General features: G+C 37.4%; 1 protein-coding gene across 3 annotated transcripts in view; it reads left to right on the top strand.

Annotated features, from left to right (window-relative positions):
- ctnnd2a (catenin (cadherin-associated protein), delta 2a) overlaps positions 1 to 22,657 on the top strand; it is a 251,414-nt gene that overhangs the window by 175,094 nt on the left and 53,663 nt on the right. For all 3 annotated transcript variants that reach the window (XM_086066020.1, XM_086066021.1, XM_086066019.1), the window contains exons 14-15: positions 3,506 to 3,719; positions 15,659 to 15,845. In XM_086066020.1, coding sequence (XP_085922146.1) covers positions 3,506 to 3,719; positions 15,659 to 15,845 — 401 coding nt within the window. The remainder of the gene's footprint in view (positions 1 to 3,505; positions 3,720 to 15,658; positions 15,846 to 22,657) is intronic.

Below are 22,657 nucleotides of genomic sequence, written 5' to 3'. Positions count from 1 at the left end.
CATAGGAAATGATAGATTGTCTGCAACATCTGCAACAAAAACTTCTGCAGTCAGTAATTTAAAAGTCTGTTGTAAGCTCCCTGTTACCGAAAAAGCTAGCCATTCTGAAGTTTGCCAATTTGGTTAAGTTACATAACTGATGTAATCACGTTATCAGCTGTATTGTACTGAGCAGCCTACTCAGAGATGTGTGTATGGAGTTAAAATCATGCCAAAACCCCGCAAACACACAAAACGTAATCTACGCACACAAAATGTGATCTACGCACACAAAACATCGTTCACAAACTAATGCATTTTGTTCTACACACACAAAGAAGCATATCTCCAATTACAAAAAAAAATAATCTTTCAAGTGCAAACTAAAATCTTTCAAGTATGAAAAAATATCCTTCAAGTGCAAAAAAATCCTTTGCATATGTTGAAAGCAATTCTACAATTACGGACAACAGTCACGTGACCTTTGGCAATAATATTCTGCTAAGCAAATCTATGCGCACAAACCCCAAGATCCACCCATTTTTATTTTTATTTTTTTGTAATTGAAGATAATGCTTCTTTGTGTATGTAGAACAAAATGCATTAGTTTGTGAATGACGTTTTGTGTGCGTAGATCACGTTTTGTGTGTTTGCAGGGTTTTGGCATGATTTTAACTCCATATGTGTTTACCACTTTCATACACTAAAACTAAATTGAATTTCCAGTTCTGTGCTTGTCATCATGCGAATAAATGGCAACCTCAATATTGATGTTGCAATACAAACAGTACATAGTCACATATTGAGACTTCCAGAAGACTTCCCCTATCCCACGCTGTGATTCATGCGATTCATGCCTATGTTTTAGTTGTTTACCCTTTTTTTGTCAGTGTAGATTTTCCTTTGCTGTGAACTCTTCATTGTGCTCTCTGCCTCAGTGCAAGTATTAGATTGTTAATGGTGGCCCATTTCGTAATGTCCCCATTGGGAAATCACTGCTTGAGGCCACAAACTCAATTAGGCAAAGGTTGAAAGGTTTCTAAAATGGAGGGAAAGAAAAAAGCTTGCATGAGAGTCCGCTTGTCTGCTTGAGTGCATGTGATGAGTTTGAAGGTGTGTGACACGTCTTTGCTCGCAATCAAGCTGGTAAACAGTAAGTGTGCCGCTGATTTGTACTGACATTCCATATGTGGTGACTCATGCCCACTAACACACTTGTTAGGCTTCATGTGGTAACCATCACGGCTAAGAAGTGTCACCCGTGTATCCTGTGTATCTCTCCGGGATTAAAAAATTATCAAATTTAACGCCTGCAACACCTTCCGAGTCCAACAATCCCGGCTGTCACCACCGCTAACTGTTACCACAGCAATGCTGTCGCTATGGGTTACTGATAGTTTGGTGTCCTGCATAACAGCGGTAGTCAAAGACAAATCAATCCACACTTCTAATCTTCTTTACATGGAATAAAAGGACGGTGATATTGGAAAGCCGTGTAGGTATCTCTAAGGCAATGCAAAGTAATATTATGATGCCTTTCATAGAATTTGAGATTAGGTATGAAACCAAGCCTTACAAGGGAGATGTATTTGGACAAAGGGAGGGAAGGAACAAAGCTAAAGATTGTCGGGCATTGGGGGGGTGGGGGTGGGGGTGAGGAAACAATGTAGTCAATAGAGCAAGGTTAGTTTGCCATTCACGGCAACCCTTAATCCATTTTAATTGAATAGATAAGCAAAGTAATTTTACTCGATAGACTCCTGCTGTGTCATCAAACACCTCCGTCCTCTCCTTGCCCTCCATCGCAGCCTTGTGCACTCGTCTTTCGTCTTCACCTTTTCCCCCTTTTGAATGTGTCTTTTCACTTAAAAGTAATCAAAGCTGTGTTAGAAGTTGTCGGGGTTTTTGTCGTTGTTTTTACATCAGTGGCCAAAGTCACTCTTCTGTCTCCGTCATGCTATAAACCTAAGCACTTCAGACAGGGGGGGGGGTCTATACCGCTTATCCTCATTAAGGGTTCCATGTGTGCTTCGGGCCTATATGCCAGGTACGCTCTGGAATGTTCGCCAGCCAATCACTGGGCACGTATAAGAAAACATGGACAAAACAACCAATCATTCTCACACACGTATGAACAAAATTAGAACCTTCAATATACCTACACTCTAAAAACAGACCCTATACTTGGCAGTTTGACCCAACTTTATGGGTTGTTCCGGGATTTTTTTTTTAAATTGTGTTTAGAACAACCCAAAGGGTTGGGTCAAATCCTTGTTGGGTCAAATTGACCCAACTTTTAGTCCAAAATTGGGGCATTTTCTATAAAACTGTCTGGGTTGTTTTGCACCCCCCAAAAAAAAAAAAACTACTATAAAAAAAAAAACCATAAGGTTCGGTCAGATCCTCTACTTGGGTCAATTTGACCCAACTTTCTGGGTTGTTTTGCAATAAATAAATTAATTAATAATTTTGTACAAAACAACCCAGAAAGTTAGGTCAGATCCCAAAAAATCGGGCCATTTTGTATAAAACAACTCAGAAAGTTGGGTCAAATTGACCCATAAAGTGGATAGGTTCAGTTTTGATCCATAATTGGGTTACTGTTGACCCAACTGTTTTTAGAGTGTAATAAATGTGTTTTTGAAATAAGGTGGGAAGCTGCAATACTTTGGTATTTATTGTTAATTAATCATTTCTTGACGTATTTAATGAAAAATTAATTGCACTACTTTGCTGATGAATCAGTCTAAACCAGACTGGATTCTAAAATCAGCAACATGACGTCAACCAAGCAGACATCCACTATGGCACAACTCCAACAGGCAACAATATTCTGCTCAGCAGAAGGAAGAGGAGTTCAGAATATTAAGAGAAGTTTTGACTATCACATTTAAAGTAATTTTGGAAGAAATAATTGTGAAATATTTAATAGACCCAGATCCCATATTCATTTATATATATATATTTTTTTTTTACATTTAGTTCCTCTACAATTTCACTCTCAACTAAGTAAATCAGTCTCACTTTAATCATAAGTTTAACTCCTTTATTTTAAATTGAGCAAAATGGCTTTAATTAATTGTTGTTGTTTATTTACACATGACATTAACGACATAAATAATCAAACACAATAAAATCCCCTTCCTAGTGCAGTAAAACCTCAATAAATATGTATGGGGGGGGGGGTAACAATACAGTACAAGCTCGATAGTGCATTTGTCGTTATAACAACTGGTTATTTGCTCCATTAAGATTCAGTAGCATCATGTAACTATTATATTGCATGCTTAACAAACCACATCCTTCCACCATTCATAGTATTGTAAATCAATGAGTGTGCTGCATTTTAAATGCCATAAAATGCAGCATGCAAAGTGCAAGTTACATAAGTTTAAAAAAATCCAAAGTCACTTCAATATGAAAAAAAAAAGTGATAGAACGCCATTTTGAGTCTCAGCCCTGAACTGTGAAGAATTAAAGACCAAGACATCAATGCAGTGATCATTTTTTTGTCTGTATGGTTTAGATCCGCAGACAGGGAGGCATCCAGCTTCTGGTGGACCTGCTGGACCACAGGATGAGCGAGGTTCACCGCAGTGCCTGCGGGGCCCTCAGGAACCTAGTCTACGGCAAGGCCAACGACGAGAATAAAGTGGCCCTGAAGAACTGTGGAGGGATCCCAGCGCTAGTCCGCCTTCTAAGGAAAACAGGAGATGTTGAAATCAGAGAGTTGGTCACAGGTATGATGACTTTTACAACACATGCATGTTGTTTGGTTCGTTGTTTGGCGCATGACCTTGCATCTTGGTAACCACAGAGGATCTTTTAATGTGGTAAAAGTGTTTTTGCATTACGCAAGATGATTTGGAAAAAGTGAAACCACATCTGATATGTGGAGGTGTAAGCTCTGAATAGACCACGCACGCACACTAAAATATCTGGGTCAAATATGCAACATATTCCTGCACAAAATCCTGGAGATGTTTAACACAATTTCCTCTCTAACTGTTGTGTGTATTTTGCGTCGTTGACATCAACGCTAGCAAATATTTTAGTGGCGTCATTGACATCATTTGTAACTTTTCACTCAAAGTCTTTTATCAACTGCAACTATTCATTCAAACCAAGGCTGTTAAACATTCCACTTGATTGATTTTAAGCACCGCCAAACAACTTGAATGCAGAAGTGGCATGAAAGGCAGCTAATATTGGCTTGAAACATCCGGACTTGCGCAACTTTTTTTGTGTCCTGCTTTTCTACTTTTTACTTACACGGAGTTGAGTTGTATAAGCATTCAACTTCCTTAGTTTTCATTTGCCTGTCAGGTTTTGTAGCCCAACCTAACCATGAGTAAAATACTCCATGTAAAATGTATATCTGCAAACTACCTCCCACTCACATTGTAATGATCTTATTTTGTGTTTTGCACTGAAGTGCACCAACCCGCTGTCTCGTATATAACACACATTCAAGTATGTGCCTGCCATTGTTTGTCAGCATGCCAATGGTTCTGAAGCCTTGAGACAAGGGAGTGTCTTGAAATTTTTAATTACATTGTTTTAGTTTAGATTAGAAATATATCTTGTGTGACACTCACGGGGGCTTTATATGAAATTTTATTCTAAAGGCATAACATATAGCCTTTTGGGAAGACCTTAAAGTTCAAGTCAAGACTTTCAAGTTCTTTCACACTAAACCCATCCAACCATCCTTGTCAGGACCTCCATAACTCATTCTGTGACAATAAAAGAGCTTTGCCCAACTGTTTCTGCACGGCATCGGATTTTTCAAAGATACTGTATCATGGGAAGCTGAAGCACTAAGATTTCCCCCCACTGGACTAAAATGGGCCAAGATTAAACTCATTTGTTAAGCCCAGAATCGTCCATTAGACTGTGAGATAGCAAATGAGAATTCTGCCCTGAACAGAATTGTTTCCACTACTCCTGAGTCCAGTGGTCACACAGGTGCCTCAGTCCTCTTTACCAAATACTTGGGATGTTCGAAACCACTTTTTCTTTCCAGACTGATACCAGTACGAGGACTCAGCTCTTGAGATGTCACCAATCAATCTTTTTTCGGCTTGGAAAAACTAGTTTATGCTGTTCATCTATTCAAACTGCAACCTCTTAGGATGTTTCTGAGGATCAAGTACATTCTGCATAGTGACCCATTCACAGCTGCAAATAGGCACATACATAGCACAGACCACTCAGATAAAACCAATGTTTAGTTTGAACCCAATTGTTCCTTAACATTTCATTGATATACCTCTATATTCTTATAGACACATCCGCATAGGTCACTGGCTCTCCAAGGAGATGTGTGGATTACAATAGTGACAAGTTGGTGAGGGTTTTGAAACTCCCTTTAGAGATGGCTCAAATACTGATAACATCCCACCAGAGAGAAACGCTGGAGGAACAAAGAAAGAATGTGGGTGAAGAGAGGAGAAGAAAAGAGCAACATGATGACTACGGTTTATTAAGCAACCGTTGTGCCTCAGATGAAAGGATACACTTGAGTGGAAAAATCCAATTCAAGAATGGCCATAGAAATTCTTCCATTATAACTATAATAATAATAAACAGTCACTAATTTCCATAACATATTATGAGATGATAAGATGTGATGCATGGCCCGAGGTTGACAAAGTTGGGTCTGATTTGTTTTCGTTGTGGCCTACAAATGTAAGCTGTCCCATATTTGCGTTAATTTCGTTAACAAAAACCAAACAAAAATATTTTCGGCAACTCACATTTTTCACCGGACGAAAACTAGACTAGACTAAAACCCTCATTAATAAACAATAACTGGGACTAAATCAGTATGCATTTTTGCCGACTAATGAAGACGAGACGAAAATAATAACTGGACTAAAATATATGGACATTTTAGTTCACAAACAGACAAGATGAAAATTATATGTTTTGTAAAATGTTGTCTCTGCTAATCTGTCACTGTGACACTGTCATGTGACACATAGTGACACACCCCCTTTCAAATCTGCAGCTAGCGACTAGTGCAACATGCAACAACACATGGGACAGACAGGAGGTGGATTCACGGTGAAAGGTTAAAAAAAAAAAAGTAAATTATGGTTATAACGTGACATTAATCCAACGGCTATAATGTTCCAACAATAATGTTAATCTGACCGCTAACTAATACAAGCTAATTTACTACTAGCTCGTAGCATGGAGCCATAGTAGCCACTTGTTGATATACTGTAATTGTATGTGAAGTTGTTTTTCATCAAAAAGATGAGAGGAAATTTTATGTGAAATAGTTTTAGATCCGAAATGTTCGACATTATCTGCTGACAAAAAGGGGTCAAATGATTGTCCTGACTAAAACTAGACTAACATTTCGACAGTTTTTTTTGACTAAAACTAGACAAAATTATATTTTCTTGGACTGAAATAAAGACTAAAATGCTAAATTTATAGTCGGCTAAAATTGACTAAATAAAAACTAGACTGACTAACAAGCGTGATTGAAACTGAACTAAAACTGAGACTAAATTAAAAAATGTCTGGTAAAATCAACACTAATATGCATTTAACCTGTGTTCAATATAACACTGAAATTGGAGTTAAGAAATAAGAAATCAGTTTTACTGCCATATTCCCCACATAAAGCTTGACCTTCATTACTAATCAGTAGCTAAATGATTTCCTAATGAGTAAAAGTTAATTGGTCCATCAGAAATGCATCAGGGCCGATGGCGGATACTCAAACAGCATGCACACATGAACTCATTATTGCCCTTAAACAGACCTAATGGTTGTGCTTGAGTACCAGCCAATAGGACAGTATTATCGAATTCTATACTGTTTGATTAAAGGCGCTTTGTGGGTCTGGGAAATGAGACAGGAAACCTTTTACTGTATTGCACTGTCCTTTCTGAAGTTTAAATTTAGACAAGCTTTATTGGCTTCCTGGCTTTCCGTGCGAGTGAGATAGGAGGAAGTTAAAGCTTCCGGGCCTGTCAATCAAAGTCTGGTCGATGTTGAGGCTCTGGGTGTCAATAGAAGATGTGATCCATGCTTGTGGGCTCACCTTGAGGTACTGGACTGTGACATAATGCTGGCTGCAGCTGGATCTGTTTTCCTTTTGAATATGCTGCTGAGAGACGCACAGGAGACATGCAGTTTTGTAATTCTTTTTTTTTTAGCTAGTTGGTTATTGAAGGGGTGTATTTGCTTCCATTATCTTTGACAATTAACCTCCAATGTTGGACTCAATTTTCTCTGTGATGGTGGTCAACCAATTTCCTATCAAGATGAATTGGGTGGAACAATGTGCTGCAGAGTATGAACTTTTGCAATCATAAATCCATTTCAGCAGGACAGACAATGAACTTTAGAAATGATTTTTTTTTTTTACTCAGAGAGACTTAGCAAGCCAATGTGATTGGGAACAAAAAAGAATGTGGAAATAGTGTTGTAGTTCTCAAGAAAAATTTGTAAGGGTCTCTTTCTTAACTGATTCACTCCCAGCTGTTTTCACTGAAGCAACACCCTTCGCTCCCGGCTGTTTTACTTGATTTTGACAAATTTTACAAGGCCCACAGAATATTGTGTTCTATTGCTATAAAAACATGGAACCTACCGAAGGAAATAGTCTCTTCTTTCATCAGGAAAAAAAAGTATATTTGTATCTGTTTCCGTTTTGCCATAATTAGCATTAAAATATAGCTAAGTTTCATCATTATTCACATTCCTGGTGAAAACAAGGCCCTGGCTGCTCTCTTATACTCTGCTGCAACCTTCTGGTCATTTTTTTGTAATAACTACAATTGCTTTAAGCCACCTCTTCAAGTCAGAAGCTGCATCAAAGTCTTCTGTATGCTCTTGCATAAAAGAAAACAACAAACAAAAATGTGTAAATACATTGACAAAGTATTAAAAAAAAACATGTTTACACGTTTTTGGGTTTGAATTAGTTAAAGATACGGGTTAAGTAAGTACAGTATTGGTCTTTTCTCGGTCTCAACCTCCAAAGTCTTGGTCTTGTCTCTCGATACTCTCTAGTCGTGATATCGTCTTGGTCTCGATTGGTGTAGTCTTGGCTACAAAATTATGTGGAAATGTCCCAAAATAAAAACCAGTAACAGGTCTGAGCTTCACTTAACAGGTCCAAGAGTGCTTTTCAGTCATCTCTGACTCTTGTCATATTGAAATATTTGCTGGAAAAAGCTACTTGGACTCTAATGAGACTTCTTCACTTTAAACTCTTTATGTCACAGTAATTTTCCATGGATTCTCGTTCTCTTTCTGCCATCAATACAAAAGGTCAAATCAAAACACAAATGCCAAGCTAAGTCTGATTTTGATAGAAATGGTGGGATTTGCCCGATATGCTGATGTCACATGCTATGATGTTCATTGTCCAAATTTCAATTCAAATTCCAAATTTATGATTATTAAGGAATTCAACTTTGGAATTGTGATGCTAGTGAAATATTAGATGAGTTACTGACTTACTAGCAGAGGTGTTAATGTGTTTTTTTTTAATGAATGTGTGCTTTTGCAAAAACTACGAGAAAAAAAAAACCCATTTCCTCTCAAATATTCTGGAAGTGGTTACGCATAAAGATAACAACATTATTCCAGATGAGTATTGTTTGGCCTTGGAAGTGGTCTGTGCTCTTCTGTAAGTGACATTCTAGTTGTAATTAAATTAAATTTTGTCAGGTGTCATCAAAACCAATTAAGTCAGGAGTTGTTGTACTTACAACATTTTTAATTTATTTTAAGAACCTGTGCCCCAAGCTGCTTTTTTAAATTATAAATCAAGGCATCATAGTGGTTCTTTCTCTTTCCTGCAGAAAAATTACCAGGCCCGAGTCAGCAACCTGCTGTCCACCACTTTGTCAAAGTCAATGTGTCCAATGTGTCTTTTTGTATATTTTGTCTCCTTTACTGTATAATTTCTCATCTTTGGCTTTGTTCATCAGCAGATTCTGACTTTGCGGTTTACTAATTCACACGCAGCCACGTAGATGAGGGCTGTTTAATAAAACATTTCCACTTGAGTCCTAACAGGCCTGGCCCCCCCCTTACAAGTCATACACTCATTTATTCATGAATTCATGCAATCATCCCCACATTTCCCCCCAAACCACCAAGCTCCTTGGAAACTGTCTGTCATGTGTCTGGAGGGACCCAGTTGGAGCCAAGAGAGAGAGGGATTAGAGAGGACGAGATAAAGGAGTGCACACACACACACACACACACACACACACTATGGCTGGCACACGCAAAAGCTCTCGAATGATGTCATTGTCTGTTGGTCACCTGACTGCAATACTCCAAAGGGCCCTGTGGGCTTAGTGAAGCATGGCAGATCCATGTTTCTTGAGCAGGCAGATGTGTGTGCGATAGTGTGTGTCAGACCTGAATTTGGCCAACATGACACAGTGGCAGACGCAATGTCCTTGTCCCAGAAAACATTGGAGCCTGTACTCTATTTTCGGTCTGCTCGCACTTTACACAGAACACGTCTATGGCTGCAACCTGATTGCAATCATGAGCCAACATTACTAACCTCTTATGAAACGCAGGCTTGATTTTCCAAGGACTGTTGACCTATATGTGTCTGGACATGTTTGTGTGGCTTTTTAATGGTTTCATGGTAAAAACAAAACAGAACAAAAAAGTACCATTAAAAATGCATTTTCCGTCTGCAACAGGTGGCATGACTGTTTATAGCATTGGTTCTTAATCTGGGTTCAATCTAACCCTAGGGGCTCAGTGAGCCAGTCTCAGGGGTTTGGTGGTACTCAAGACAGACACCAGACTCGTGTGATTCTTGATGATATGCCCCACTTGGCTATCATTGGCTGCAGGGAATTTGTTGCGCTCAGTAGTCCACTTGTGACTGTTGTGATGGTACGTTGTGTGATTGATTTATTATTATAATCCCTTGGTGCTATCTATGTCGAGTAAAAAAAGTAAGTGTTCGGACGAATATGTGCAATATAAATTCATATGTATACGCATGGTGTTCCACAGAGTTCAATTCTAGGCCTCTGCTGTTTTCGTTGATCTGCTCACCCCTGGGTTCTATCTTATAAAACAACGGTGATTGTTGTAAATTGAAATATAAATATAAATAAATATAAATAGTAAAATATAAATATAATAATTAGAGGTGTAAAAATTAGTGTGTTAATTTTGAGTTAATTTTAAATACGTTGAACGCCCATAAACATTTTTTACGCACGATTAATGACCGCCCCTTACTTGGAAGGCCGGTAATGGGTGCATTCCAGTCGCAACACAACACACACGTCCACGTCAAAATTTAGCAGCAATACATTTAATAATAATGCATGTTTGTGGAGACTGGGGTCAAGTGGTATTTTACAATTTTTAAAATGTGCAGAATTTCACAGCTTAGTTCCTTCACGTTAAAGATTAGATAGCTCTTAATATGAAAAGAAAAATGCACTGAGCTGTCACCAACGTCTTACAAATGCATTTATGCCATCTAGTGGCAGAAAAATTACCTCAACACAAATCAATGTAGCACTTTTTTACAATACAGTACATCTTTTTGATTTTAATTCAATTGTATGAATTATTATGAAATTACTGTATCAATGACTAAAAAATGTAGCCATATTTCTTTTAGTTTAACATTTTTCTTCCCTTTCTTAAGTTACCAAGAGTATGAAAACTTAAAAAAAATATATTGCATTGTACATTTTGTTGTAGATTTGGAACAGATATATAATTTGTGATTAATCGTGAGTTAAATGTTGAAGTCCTGCGATTAATTACGATAATAAAAGTAATCACCTGACACCTAATAATAATACAATACAATACAATACAATATAATATAATATAATATAATATAATATAATATAATATAATATAATATAATATAATATAATATAATATAATATAATATAATATAATATAATATAATATAATAATATTAGCTCAGCTGGGTTTCCATGTAACCAGAAACCCAAAATGCCTGGAAAAAACATTTTTAATGTGCTGCTGTGCCTTTTTTAGTGACTATATTGTGTTTGCTGCTTGTGCAAATGCTCGTGACAGTGTGAGGAAAGTGAGAGGCTTGAGGGGTGAAAAAAAGAGGCCGATGAGAGCTAAGTGATGGCAAATGTTGCCATGGAAACCCACACACAGAAAGGTTCAAGCCCCCGGTTGGTGCCAAATAGCAGCAATGGTCATCGCCTTATCACCCTCTTTGTCCTTGTTATCCAGACAGTCAAACAGGCACACACAAGCAATTATTCTCTTTTATTCTATCACTCATGCCTAATTTTACACAAATACCACATTTTATTTATGCACAGATTCATTTATTTATTTGTTTATTTGTACATCTTTTGTTTTATCAATACAAAATGGTGCTACACAATAACAATAATAAGGACACATTGATATTTTTCTCCTTAGGAAACAATCATAAATAATTTTTTTCAACCAAGAATGTTGTTTGATTTCATAAAGTGAGCACATTACTCAAGGCCTTTTTACTATTGCACTGGCACAAATACAAGCATTTTCCTTCTATAAACCTTTCATTATAGCTCTGTTCAGACACTTTGATAGATAGTTCTTGTATCTTTGCACAGACCTTTTCAGTTGTGAACAGTGATGCCTGTAAAATTAGATCAGATTAGATTAGATTAGATTCAACTTTATTGTCATTGCACGTCACAAGTACAAGCAACTCATTGAAGATTGCAAAAAAGAGTTACTCCAACATATGTGCATTTTCAAATAGCGACTGATCTAACATATTACTTTACAGTCAAGTAATCAGACTATAGTTACTTTTCTAATAACAATAAAAGGTACTTTGGGGTAACTTTGAATAATATATTTTATTTATATATTGCTTCTCCATGTAAGTAACATCACAATTTGTGAGAATGACACATTCTACTCCACCAATGACAATGAAAACTGCACTTTTCTCCCCCACGGTACCTCCCTCACACACGTATTTTAATTTAAACTAATGAATAATAAAATACAGAAAAGCACCTGATTCCTAGCACCATAGTACTCACTAAAGTCACTGAACAAATAACTAAACATTATAAAACACGGGGCCCGGGGGTCGTCCTTTGGCGCTGCCGCGGCCTGGGGGGCCCTGAGGTGTTGCGCTTGCTCTGTCCTGGCAGGGGTCGACGGCTCCCCTCTTTGGTGGAGATTTTCATGCATGCCAGATCCACCACACCAGCATCTATCGAAACTCAGACACAATCTGCTTCCTCCTCAGGTCATTGAATCGGTGGAGGCTGGTGTCTGTGGATCTCACTCGGCTTCGTCTGTCCTTCCTTCCTTTCCTCAGTCTCTTCTTCGGTCTCTTGAGGTCTCCCTGATTTTTTTTGGGGGGGGGGGGGATTTGTTGGAATTTAGATGTTTCTGGGGTTGGGGAAGAATTCTGGTGGGTGGCCCGGTGGGTGGTGTCTGGTCGGTGCTGGATTTCACTTTCCTTTGTTTTCTTTGGTCCCCTCGGGTCTCCTGACGGCGGTGTTCGGTTTAGGTGAACGGTATGGGATTTTTTCTAATAGGTTTTGGGTGAGCTAACAAATACACGCACGCACGCACATACACATACTCACCCACATACAAAAAAATATATATATAATATATATATATATATATATATATATATATATATATATATATATATATAAAAAAAAATAAAGAGCAATGATGATGACATTACCGAATGAACAATACTGAGCTCTTTAAAAAAATAAAAATAAAAATAAAAAACGTAAGAATGGGAAACTCTGGTATTTACAGCTTGAACATGGTGAAAGGCATTGTGGGACTATTCAAATCGTCTGAGGGAGTGACATCAGTGTCATCATGTGATCCAAAAAACATGGATCGCAGAGCAGTATGAATTCAAACTAAAAGAGAAAGTCACACCAGATTGTGTGAGAGCAGGAGATCCCTAATTGATCGTTATATTTATAAACAATGTTCATTATAAATGTTGTTAATAGTTACATGTGTCACGTAAAAAAAGACTGCTTTTAGTTGTATATTTAATTTTAAAATGTAATTAAGTGAAGTCCAGAAAGACAGTCTTTTTAAATGTATTTTATGACAGATGAGTGTTGTTTTTATTTTTATTTTTAATAAAAACCCACTTTATTCTTAAATCTTACTGTTAAAAATGCAATTCCAATTAAGTGGCAAAACTGAGTGTCTTTTTTATGTGAAGCAGGGTTGTTGGTATTTACTGAATGTAACTATTAAAGTAACTTTTAATCTAATTTAAACTCAAAAAATCATTAATTAAAGTAACTAAGTTACTTTTTAAAAGAAGATAATCAGTAAAGTAACTACAGTCATTTCTGGACTATAAACCACTACTTTTTTTCACTTGCATTCGACCCTGCGGCTAATACAAAGGTGCGGCTTATCCATCAGATCACAAGGGGGTGCACTATAAAGGAAGCGCAAGAGCGTCGCGTAGCAAAACAAACTAAGTGAGCCCAAATACAGTAGGAGAGACAATTTACGCCCTCATTATGGAAAAGAAAGTAGCGGTAATCTGGTGCGGTAACATTAAAACACCTGCGATTTACAGTCGGGTGCGTCTTATATGTGTAACAAACTCGAGTATTCCCCAAATTTAGCTAGCACGGCTTGTAGTCCAGAAATGACTATGGCAACATTGGTCGTGAACCAGTAGTTTTAAGATTATTTGTTTGATGTGAGTTTCTCTTATGGAACAACGTTCGCTAGAAATCCTGACAACCATTTTGGCTAACAAAACTTTGTGCATATTCCTCAAAAGAGACAAAACTCACCATGGCAATACAACAAAGCATGTGCCATCTTTTGTCTCAATCTGTTCCTGCCTAAATTACTCAGCTTGTCTGACTGTCCTCCCCCTGTATTAATTCATTGTCACCAACTTTGTCACCAGTACATGCAGTTGTTAACATTTTTGAATATGCAAATGCTGATTGCACTCATTAATTTGACATTTCATTTGCCAGTAAAGAAATGTCTTGTGTTTATTGCTTGTGTTTGCACATTGTAGTATCAGCGTGTAAAATGTGCGAACATGCACAGACTGTTAATGACAGCTTGTGTGCAGTGTAGCCAAGGCACAAAATTACTTTTCAATGCATCACAAACATCCAGTCAATCTTAAAAACTGCTTCTAGGCTAAAAATAGGATAAGCTATGTCAGAAAGTGATAAAAGTGTTTTTCCCTAAAATGTCAGCTGTAAAATCCCTCTCCAGTGTCTAGTGCCGTCTCCATTTTGGCCTTGAGCCCAGTGGCCTCTCCTCAGTTTTAAAAGTTTCAGGCTGTCTTTGTTTGTCACATCTTTTAACCTCACAAAATCCAATCAAATGTTTGGCCCTGGACACCTCTGAGAGGTTCATGTCACCATCTGCTTAAAATTTCATCAAAAACGTGCCTCTAAATGTCATGTTAGCAGACAAAGAAGCGATGAGAAAGTACGTGGGAGTGAGTGCCGTTAGCCAGAACCACAAGAAAGTTTTAAAGGGCAGATATTTATAAATGAAATCAACTGTAAAGGACAACGAGTTTATTTGACACATTTTTGACAACTTGGAACTCTTATTTTCTAACTTCCTGTTGGGCGGCACTTTTATTTTGAAAGAATAAGGACACGGATAATGGCATATTGGATGGTAAATTCACAGTGCAAATTGAGGCTTTGGAAGACGTAAAACAGATTCACAGGTGACAAATTCCACTACTTAGCCCAGTTGAAAGGGGCAACAAGGTAAATAATTGTGCTTATCTCAAAAGATTTATGTTAGTAATAAAATTTTGACATTTGACATTTATTTTGAAAGAATAAGGACAAGGATAATGGCATATTGGATGGTAAATTCACAGTGCAAATTGAGGCTTTGGAAGACGTAAAACAGATTCAGAGGTGTCAAATTCCACTACTTAGCCCAGTTGAAAGGGGCAACAAGGTAAATAATTGTGCTTATCTCAAAAGATTTATGTTAGTGATAACATTTTGACATTTTACATGAACTCATTCACTCCCAGACATTTTCACTGAAGCAACCCCCTTCGCTCCCGGCTGGTTTACTGGATTTTGACTGATTTTGCAAGGCCCACAGAATGTTGTGTTCTATTGCTATAAAAACATGGAAACTACCAAAAGAAAGAGTAGCTTCTTTCATCATGAAAAAAGTATATTTCTATCTATTTCCGTTTTGCAGCAATTAGCCTTAGAATATAACTAAGTTTCATCAATATTCACAAATCTGTTTAAAACACTGGGGAAAATAGCTTTTTTGCAACATAGTCCTGGTTGATTTCTTATACTTTGCTGCCACCTACTAGCCGTTTTTGTAATGACTACCATTGCTTTAAGCGTCCTCTTCAGGTCAGAGGCTGCATCAAAGCCTTCTGTATGCTCTAGCATAATAATAAAAAACACTAATTAAAAGAAACCGTGGCATTATTCAAAATAGAACATTTGTATACGTTTTTGGGAGCAAATGACTTCATCACACTTTATATGTATGGAGGTAACGTGAACATGGATGGTGGCATGTTTGTTTTATTTTCTAGCTCTTACAAGCCAAAAATGGAATAAAACAACAAAAAAAACTTCAGACCATCCTGTAAATTAGTCATGTTAATGAAATGTATTTTTATTCGCAGGCGTGCTGTGGAACCTGTCGTCATGCGATGCCCTCAAGATGCCAATCATCCAGGACGCGCTGGCTGTGCTGACCAACAGCGTCATCATCCCCCACTCCAACTGGGATTCCTCCCCCAATCACCATGACGACCGCAAGCTCCAGCTTCATACTTCCCAGGTGCTCCGCAATGCTACTGGCTGCCTCAGGTAAAATCACCATGCAGGAAATTGACATACACAAGCATGTAGACATGCTAATTGTAACAAGTGGGTCAAGACGCACATACGCTTTCCTCTGTGTTTACATTTGATGCCTCAGAAACACTGTTTGTAAATTACCATTTCATTTTTTTGATTCCCTGCAGTCATAGTATAGCAGCATGCATAATTTATCATGGTTTTATTAGCTTTGGCAGTGTGTTCTCCATTTTTCAGTTTTAGAGTAAAGACCCTGTTCCCATTACGGGTACACACTACTTGTTATATGCATATATGTTTATGATGTATTTCTTTTAAGGAATCATATAATTAAAAAAAAAGGCATAAAAATCAATTAGTCGATTAATTATGCATGCAGATTTTTATTTTTATTTTTTAATGGTGTTGGTTTTAACAAGGTCATGTTGTGAAGTCAACTCCTCTTCAAGCAATTGTGGCAACATACTACTTGGCTGCCAACCAGCCAAGGGTGATGTTGATTTTTGTTTGTTTTCAAATGGTTTGCTGGCTAAAAAAGTGGAGATTGTACTTTAACTTTCAATTTAGCACAAAATTGGTGTTGAACTTTCTGATGGAGGACCTTCATTACTTGAGTTATTCAGTTACTCGATTACTCATTTCTTATGGAACAACGTTTGCTAGAAATCCTGATAACCATTTTGGCTAGCAAAACTTTGTGCATATTCCTCATAAAGAACCAGTAAGCTGTTTATCCATTGTGGTGACGTTTAGTCGCCAATAACAAAACTAATGCATGCTAGTTCCATTACTTTACTTAGTTACTTAGGCTTAGTTTTTTAGTTACTTTTTACTTACTCACTTTAGTTACTTTTACTGTGTTGTACCATTCCGCCCATTTTTTTAAATTAGAACATTTAAATTAAGATTTTGCAAAATTTTAATTCATATCACATGCACTTATTATGTATATCAATATCATAATGAATTTATTTTTATTTTTTTAAGTTGTGCATACTCATTTACGTTTTCTGTGGTCAGTTCAGGACATTTAGTTCAGTGCTCATCCATTATGAAATTTACTTAGAGTACTTTTAAATATGTTTTTACTTCTAATACTATAATTGTATTTAATGTAATCTTTATGGTGGCTGTGTGGTTAGCACACCCAATTTATAGATACGAGTGGGGGGGTTTAAATCCAAGCTCCGGACATGCATATGCACATTCCCAAAAAATGCTTCTTAGCTTAAATGAAGACTCTAAATTGTCGTTAGGTGAATGTGAGTGTGAGTGTTTGTCTAATTGCACCCTGTGATTGGTGGGCAACAAGTCCATGGTGTTTCCAGCCTCTCCACCCAAAGTCAGCCGGGTTAAGTTCCAGGTCAGCTGTTACCCTTGTGACAATAAGCAGTATAGAAATGAACACATGGGTGGATGGTTGTAATATGAATTCTCTTCTTTTTTGGGGGGCCATTTCAGTGTTGCAGACATTCTTAGTCATCATGTACATATTCACGAATACTAAACAAATTTAAACTCATACTCCTTTTGAGTCTCTGCAACTTTTCCACTTATACAAGTTCCCACCATTCCAAGACTGTCTTTTTGATGCATCAGGCTGATAAAAGATGCTGTTGAAGCTTGACATCATGAAGTGACACTTTCCAGAAAGCTTCTAAATCTAGCGTTAAAGGTCACCTTTTACAAATCAAGAGCCATTTGATCTTTGAATATATAAATATAAAATATATAGCGTTTTTCTCTTAGTAAAAAGAGCATTCAGGAAATGCATTTGTAATTCTAAGGCTAATTTAGTTCTTTAAACAGACTATCAACAGCTTATGTTTATTAACAATTAATATTCCAATTTCTCAATTAAGTTACATAATTCATGTTATGGATGCATGCTGAGAAAAAAAAACTCCCAAAAGGTGAAAGTTAGATTTTACAAACTTGAATATCTTACATGTCCACTTTGCTTTTTAACAGGTAGCATTTAGCTAGTAAGCATTTCAGAGGAATTTTTAGACTATGCCTGATAAGTTCATGTTTGTGCTTGGTGAAAGATGTGCATGCTGCAACTTTCCTCAACATGTCAAATATTGGACATTTGTAACGTTTCAGATGTTTGACATGCCACTCAGGAAAGAAAAACAACACTTAACAAAACAATTCAAAACTGGGAATAAACTCACTACAATAGGAATGAAGACATGACTTAGGGAAACTTGACTGATGACAACAGATGCAATCACCCCACAAGGATACAGCAAAGACACGTGGCTTCAGGGGGCTGAAACCTAACGTGGAAACAGAAACCTAACGAGCAAGACATGAAAAAAGGCAATACAAGAAACACATGACAGAACAAAATTTAATCAAAAAAAAGATCATAAGCAGTAAACATGTGAAAGATTTAAAAATATGTTTTGCATCCATATATCATTCATAAATGTTCCTTAAAAAAAATTCTACAGAAAATTCTGCAGCAGACATTATTTAATCACATCAAAGAAAGTTTTAAGATTTCTTCAAATGTTCTTATTTTATGTGCATGTTTTAGTTTGCGTGTGTCCAGTAGCTAATGGTACTAATGGGCCCATAGGTTATATAATCAATTGACACACAAATTCACACATGCACACACAAAACAAGCACAGATGCACACGCACATTTATACACATTACGACTTATCATGCCAGACACTTGGTGTTCTGTGAATGCTTTTCAATAGCCTCAATTGAATGTTGTTTACCTCCCTGCAGGGTGGTGGTTCACAGCCAAGGCGCAGAGACAGAAAAAAAAATGTTTGCTGCTTCCACACTGTACACACTTTTCAGTCTGCGGTTCTGTTTCTGGGCTTATCAGGATCACAGAAACGCGCTCACACACACATGGGATGAACATTGGCATATTTTTGTGTGTGACAACTTTCAGCACAAGTTGTATTGGCCATTATTTATGGGCAGGGGACAACTTGTCTCTGCTCATATTTGAAGGGAAGACGGCAGCATTACTTTGTTTCCTGGCTTACTTTGTCTGTTTCTATTTGTTGCCTCATGTCCAAAAACCGTTGACCAATTGTCACCAAAATTCATATGCATGGCCTGACTCATTGCCACTTCAACCTGTGAAAATATAAAAGTTTTGGATTTGACATTAAATGTGAGCTCTTATGACGAAAAGCCATTATCACATCCAGAAAATTTAAAATGCAGATCGTATTTATATTTTTACGAGTTGAAGTGGACAAGAGTAATATGTGCATAAGAATTTTGGTGACAATTGGTCGTAGTTTTCAGACATTTAGCAAAGCTAAAGCAAATATTGAGTTGTTGGCCGAATGTTCAATATTTGCTTAGTGGCCATCTACAAATTACTGTATATATTCCACCTTGACATACAGTAAATGGGACAAATCACTATAAATCAAATAAAAGGTTGTTGTTTTTTTTATTTCATTCTGACTACTTTTGTTGGTAAAAATGAGAGTCCTTTGGACATTACACATCAAATTTGGCTGATATCTCCTATTATGGAGAAACTGGATGAAATAAATTGTCAGAATTATTCACCAGAAATCCATCAATGCACTTTTTCGACATTATTTTTTCTCGTGTCGTAAATAGTCGTCTACCATGGCCAACTACTACAGCAATCAGAATGGGAGGTGTTTTCATTGAATTTTGGTGAATGTTTACTTGCACGCAGTTTCATCATGTATTTAGTAAGTTATGGCCAATCACGACTACAGCAATCAAAATTTTGTTTTCATTTATTTTTGCTCAATATTTTTGTCACTTAAATGGCTCTTATTTCTCCATAATAGGAGGTATCATTAAAGTGGAAGTCAACCTTAAACATTTCTTGACAATAATATGTTACATGTGACTTCACTAGTCATTCTGATTAATATTGCATTTGTGGAAAATGAGTTATGAAGCAAAATCCAGCCATTTTTATCCATCTCAGAGGTTGGCCATTTTGCCACTTGCTGTCGATTGAAGATGACATTAATGTTGCTCAGGTCTCAGATAACAACCAATCACAGCTCAGCTTCAGAAAATAGGTGAGCTGTGATTGGTTCTTACTTGAGACCTGAACAACATTGATGTCATCTTCATCTTGACTTCGCCTTTAGGTGAACATTTCTCGAGTTCTAACAATTAATTTCATCCAGTTTCTCCTCAGTAAGAGATATCACAAAAAACAAAAAACACAACAACAACAAAAAAAAATTATATATATATATATAATTTATGGTGACTTGTTTTAATTATTATGTAATTTGTGGACGGTCCGTTTCACAGGCAAGATAAATAAAGTGTCTAGTGCCAATTGTCGTGACAACAAATGCAACTGCATTTTTTTGAAAGACACTTTCTAAAATTGTCCTACACATACTACACGTGATATAGTCGCAAATGTAGCTTTGAGGTGTACAAGCGTGTCAAGAACTCAATGTTAAGCCAATATCCAACATCCGGCCCACTTTTATCTGCTAGCACAGACAATGGCACCTGCAGCACTGCATTCAACAGTATACCACCGATATGAAGAACTCCTCCAGGCCCTGCGACGTCCTCATGACCATGTCCAGCCAAGAAGCAGTGTGAAGTATACATCGTCGTGTCCATTCTGGAATAATAATATTTACTGATTTTGCCGAAACAAATTGATGAAATTGAAAATGCTAGTTTCATTATCCTGATAAAAAAAAAAAAAGTCCATCCTGGCTAAATTAGTTCCTTTAATGTCTCCTACTTGCTCCCACTAAGACACCCACTTACATGCAGGCGTATAATTAATATTTGGATGAATCGAGACTGAGCGCCATCACAATGAGCTCGTCATTTGACTGGTTTTATGTGTGTTGGATTGTGTTGTGAGCCAACTGCTGATGACCCTCTACGGTCCTCACTTGCACACACTCGCACACTGTGTCGAGCCACCTCACGCCAGCTGCTCTCATGTCACCCGGTGGTCATTTGTTCTTTGAGCGACATTAGAAAGCCATCTGCCAACCATTCATTTGTGTCCATGTGTTTCCTGTACACGTTGGATGCTAGCTTGCATGAATAACAATGCCATAAAGGTAATCAAAAAGAAACTATCAATTTCCAGAGAAAATAGATACTCTATTTGTCCGCTGGGAAGCAGGGTGCTTATTTGGTTCTAGTCGACTGAGGGAAAGTTCATTCTGAGTCTTGTTATCAAAGCACGACATACATTTCTTGGACTGCACCTCCTGAGACACGGAATTCAAGTGTGCCATTCTTTTCCATTGCCACTGATGTATTAAGTGAAGTGACCCTCAAATCTACCTTTAAAAACACTTGAAAGATTGGATAGTTCTTAAGAGCTCCTTGAATTCAAGATAAGAACTACCGTATAATGGAATCCCACTTGTGCAGTTGTTGGTGAAATGTCCTCTTAAAACAATCTATTTTAAAATGTTTAGGTAAAACAAAAAGTGGTAACCTCTTCATCCCTTTCAAATATCAAAATTATATAATTATGTTTCAGTTATTTGTCGCTATAATGTCACCTCTTTGCTGCACTTTACTTTGATATGACCTACTTTCCCCAAAAGCATTGATTAAATGTTATTTATTACACGGCAGGTGTGTTTGGACTGACATATTTTTTAAAACTACATGATGTATAGTCTAAGAAACAGCGTGTAATTTATCAGTCTGACATAGCCAAAAAAAAGGTGGTTTGAATTGTGAATGGGATGCTTAATCATGTTCTGTCGTTCTTCTCGCTGGGCAATTATTTAATGATGCAAGCTAATGAGTTTGACTGAATTAATGAGGAGTGACATCAGATAGGACGAGGTGCAAGTCAATAATGGAATAGTTAAAGAGTGGAGATTACCAGTTAAATTCAAAGAAATTCCCTGGCACTTTATCACGGACGCACACACCCCGCATACACACACGTAATTGACAGGCAGCCTACAGGTGCTCTCATTTCCTTTCTCACTGGTGCATTACGCATAGAATTTTCCATCTGAATTGGGCACACAGTCAGACCATGACATGCTGGTTTGGGTTTCACATTCCAAATGGAGCATCTCTTGAACCGATGATCCAAGTGGTTATGGTGACATCTCACCATCTCAGCGCCTTTTCATCCTCAAGCACAACCCAACGTGTGTTGCAAGACACATTTGCAAAGCCAGAGATGTTTTATCAGGGAGGAAAAGATATCATCTTTTTACCCTGTCAGTTTAAATTTTGTCAAATTAGGACCTAAACTCAGACAAGAGCTGAACATATGGAGGTACAGCTTACATGGATGAAAACTTGCATGGAAAAGAAGGGACAGGAAGCCTTGACGATGTATTGTAATGACAAAAGTGTCACTCAGAAACTCTAGCTAGGGCAAGGCACAATTGTATATGACAGAATAAAGGCCTATATGACTAAATAAGAGAGCCCAGACAAACTAAGACTGACTAAAAATGGTAAATGGACTGCTTTTTGGAAAGCGCTTTTTTTTAAACTACATCACATTTGACCATTTGTGTGGATTTTAAATATAAAAGGGCCACAACAGCCATCCATCCATCCATCTTCTTAATCACAAAGGTCGCGGGGGAGCTGAAGCTTATCTCAGCTGGCTTTGGGCAGTGGGGGGGAGGGGGGGGGGTACATCCTGAACTGGTTACCAGGGGCCACAACATGCCTTGTGAAAATTAGGTTATGTATACACGTAGCCGGGTTTTTTGCAAACGGGAGATATTTTTCTGTGGCTTGCCCTGTCATCCACACGTCCGCGGGGATGTTTTCATTACAAACGAAGGTTTCTAAAAACTCCGGCCAAAGTGAAGA

The sequence above is a fragment of the Leptonotus elevatus genome, chromosome 21 (assembly GCF_054856555.1).
Source record: "Leptonotus elevatus isolate MCC_2025b chromosome 21, RoL_Lele_1.0, whole genome shotgun sequence".
NCBI lineage: Eukaryota > Metazoa > Chordata > Actinopteri > Syngnathiformes > Syngnathidae > Leptonotus > Leptonotus elevatus.
This window is presented reverse-complemented; position numbering and strand designations above follow the sequence as displayed.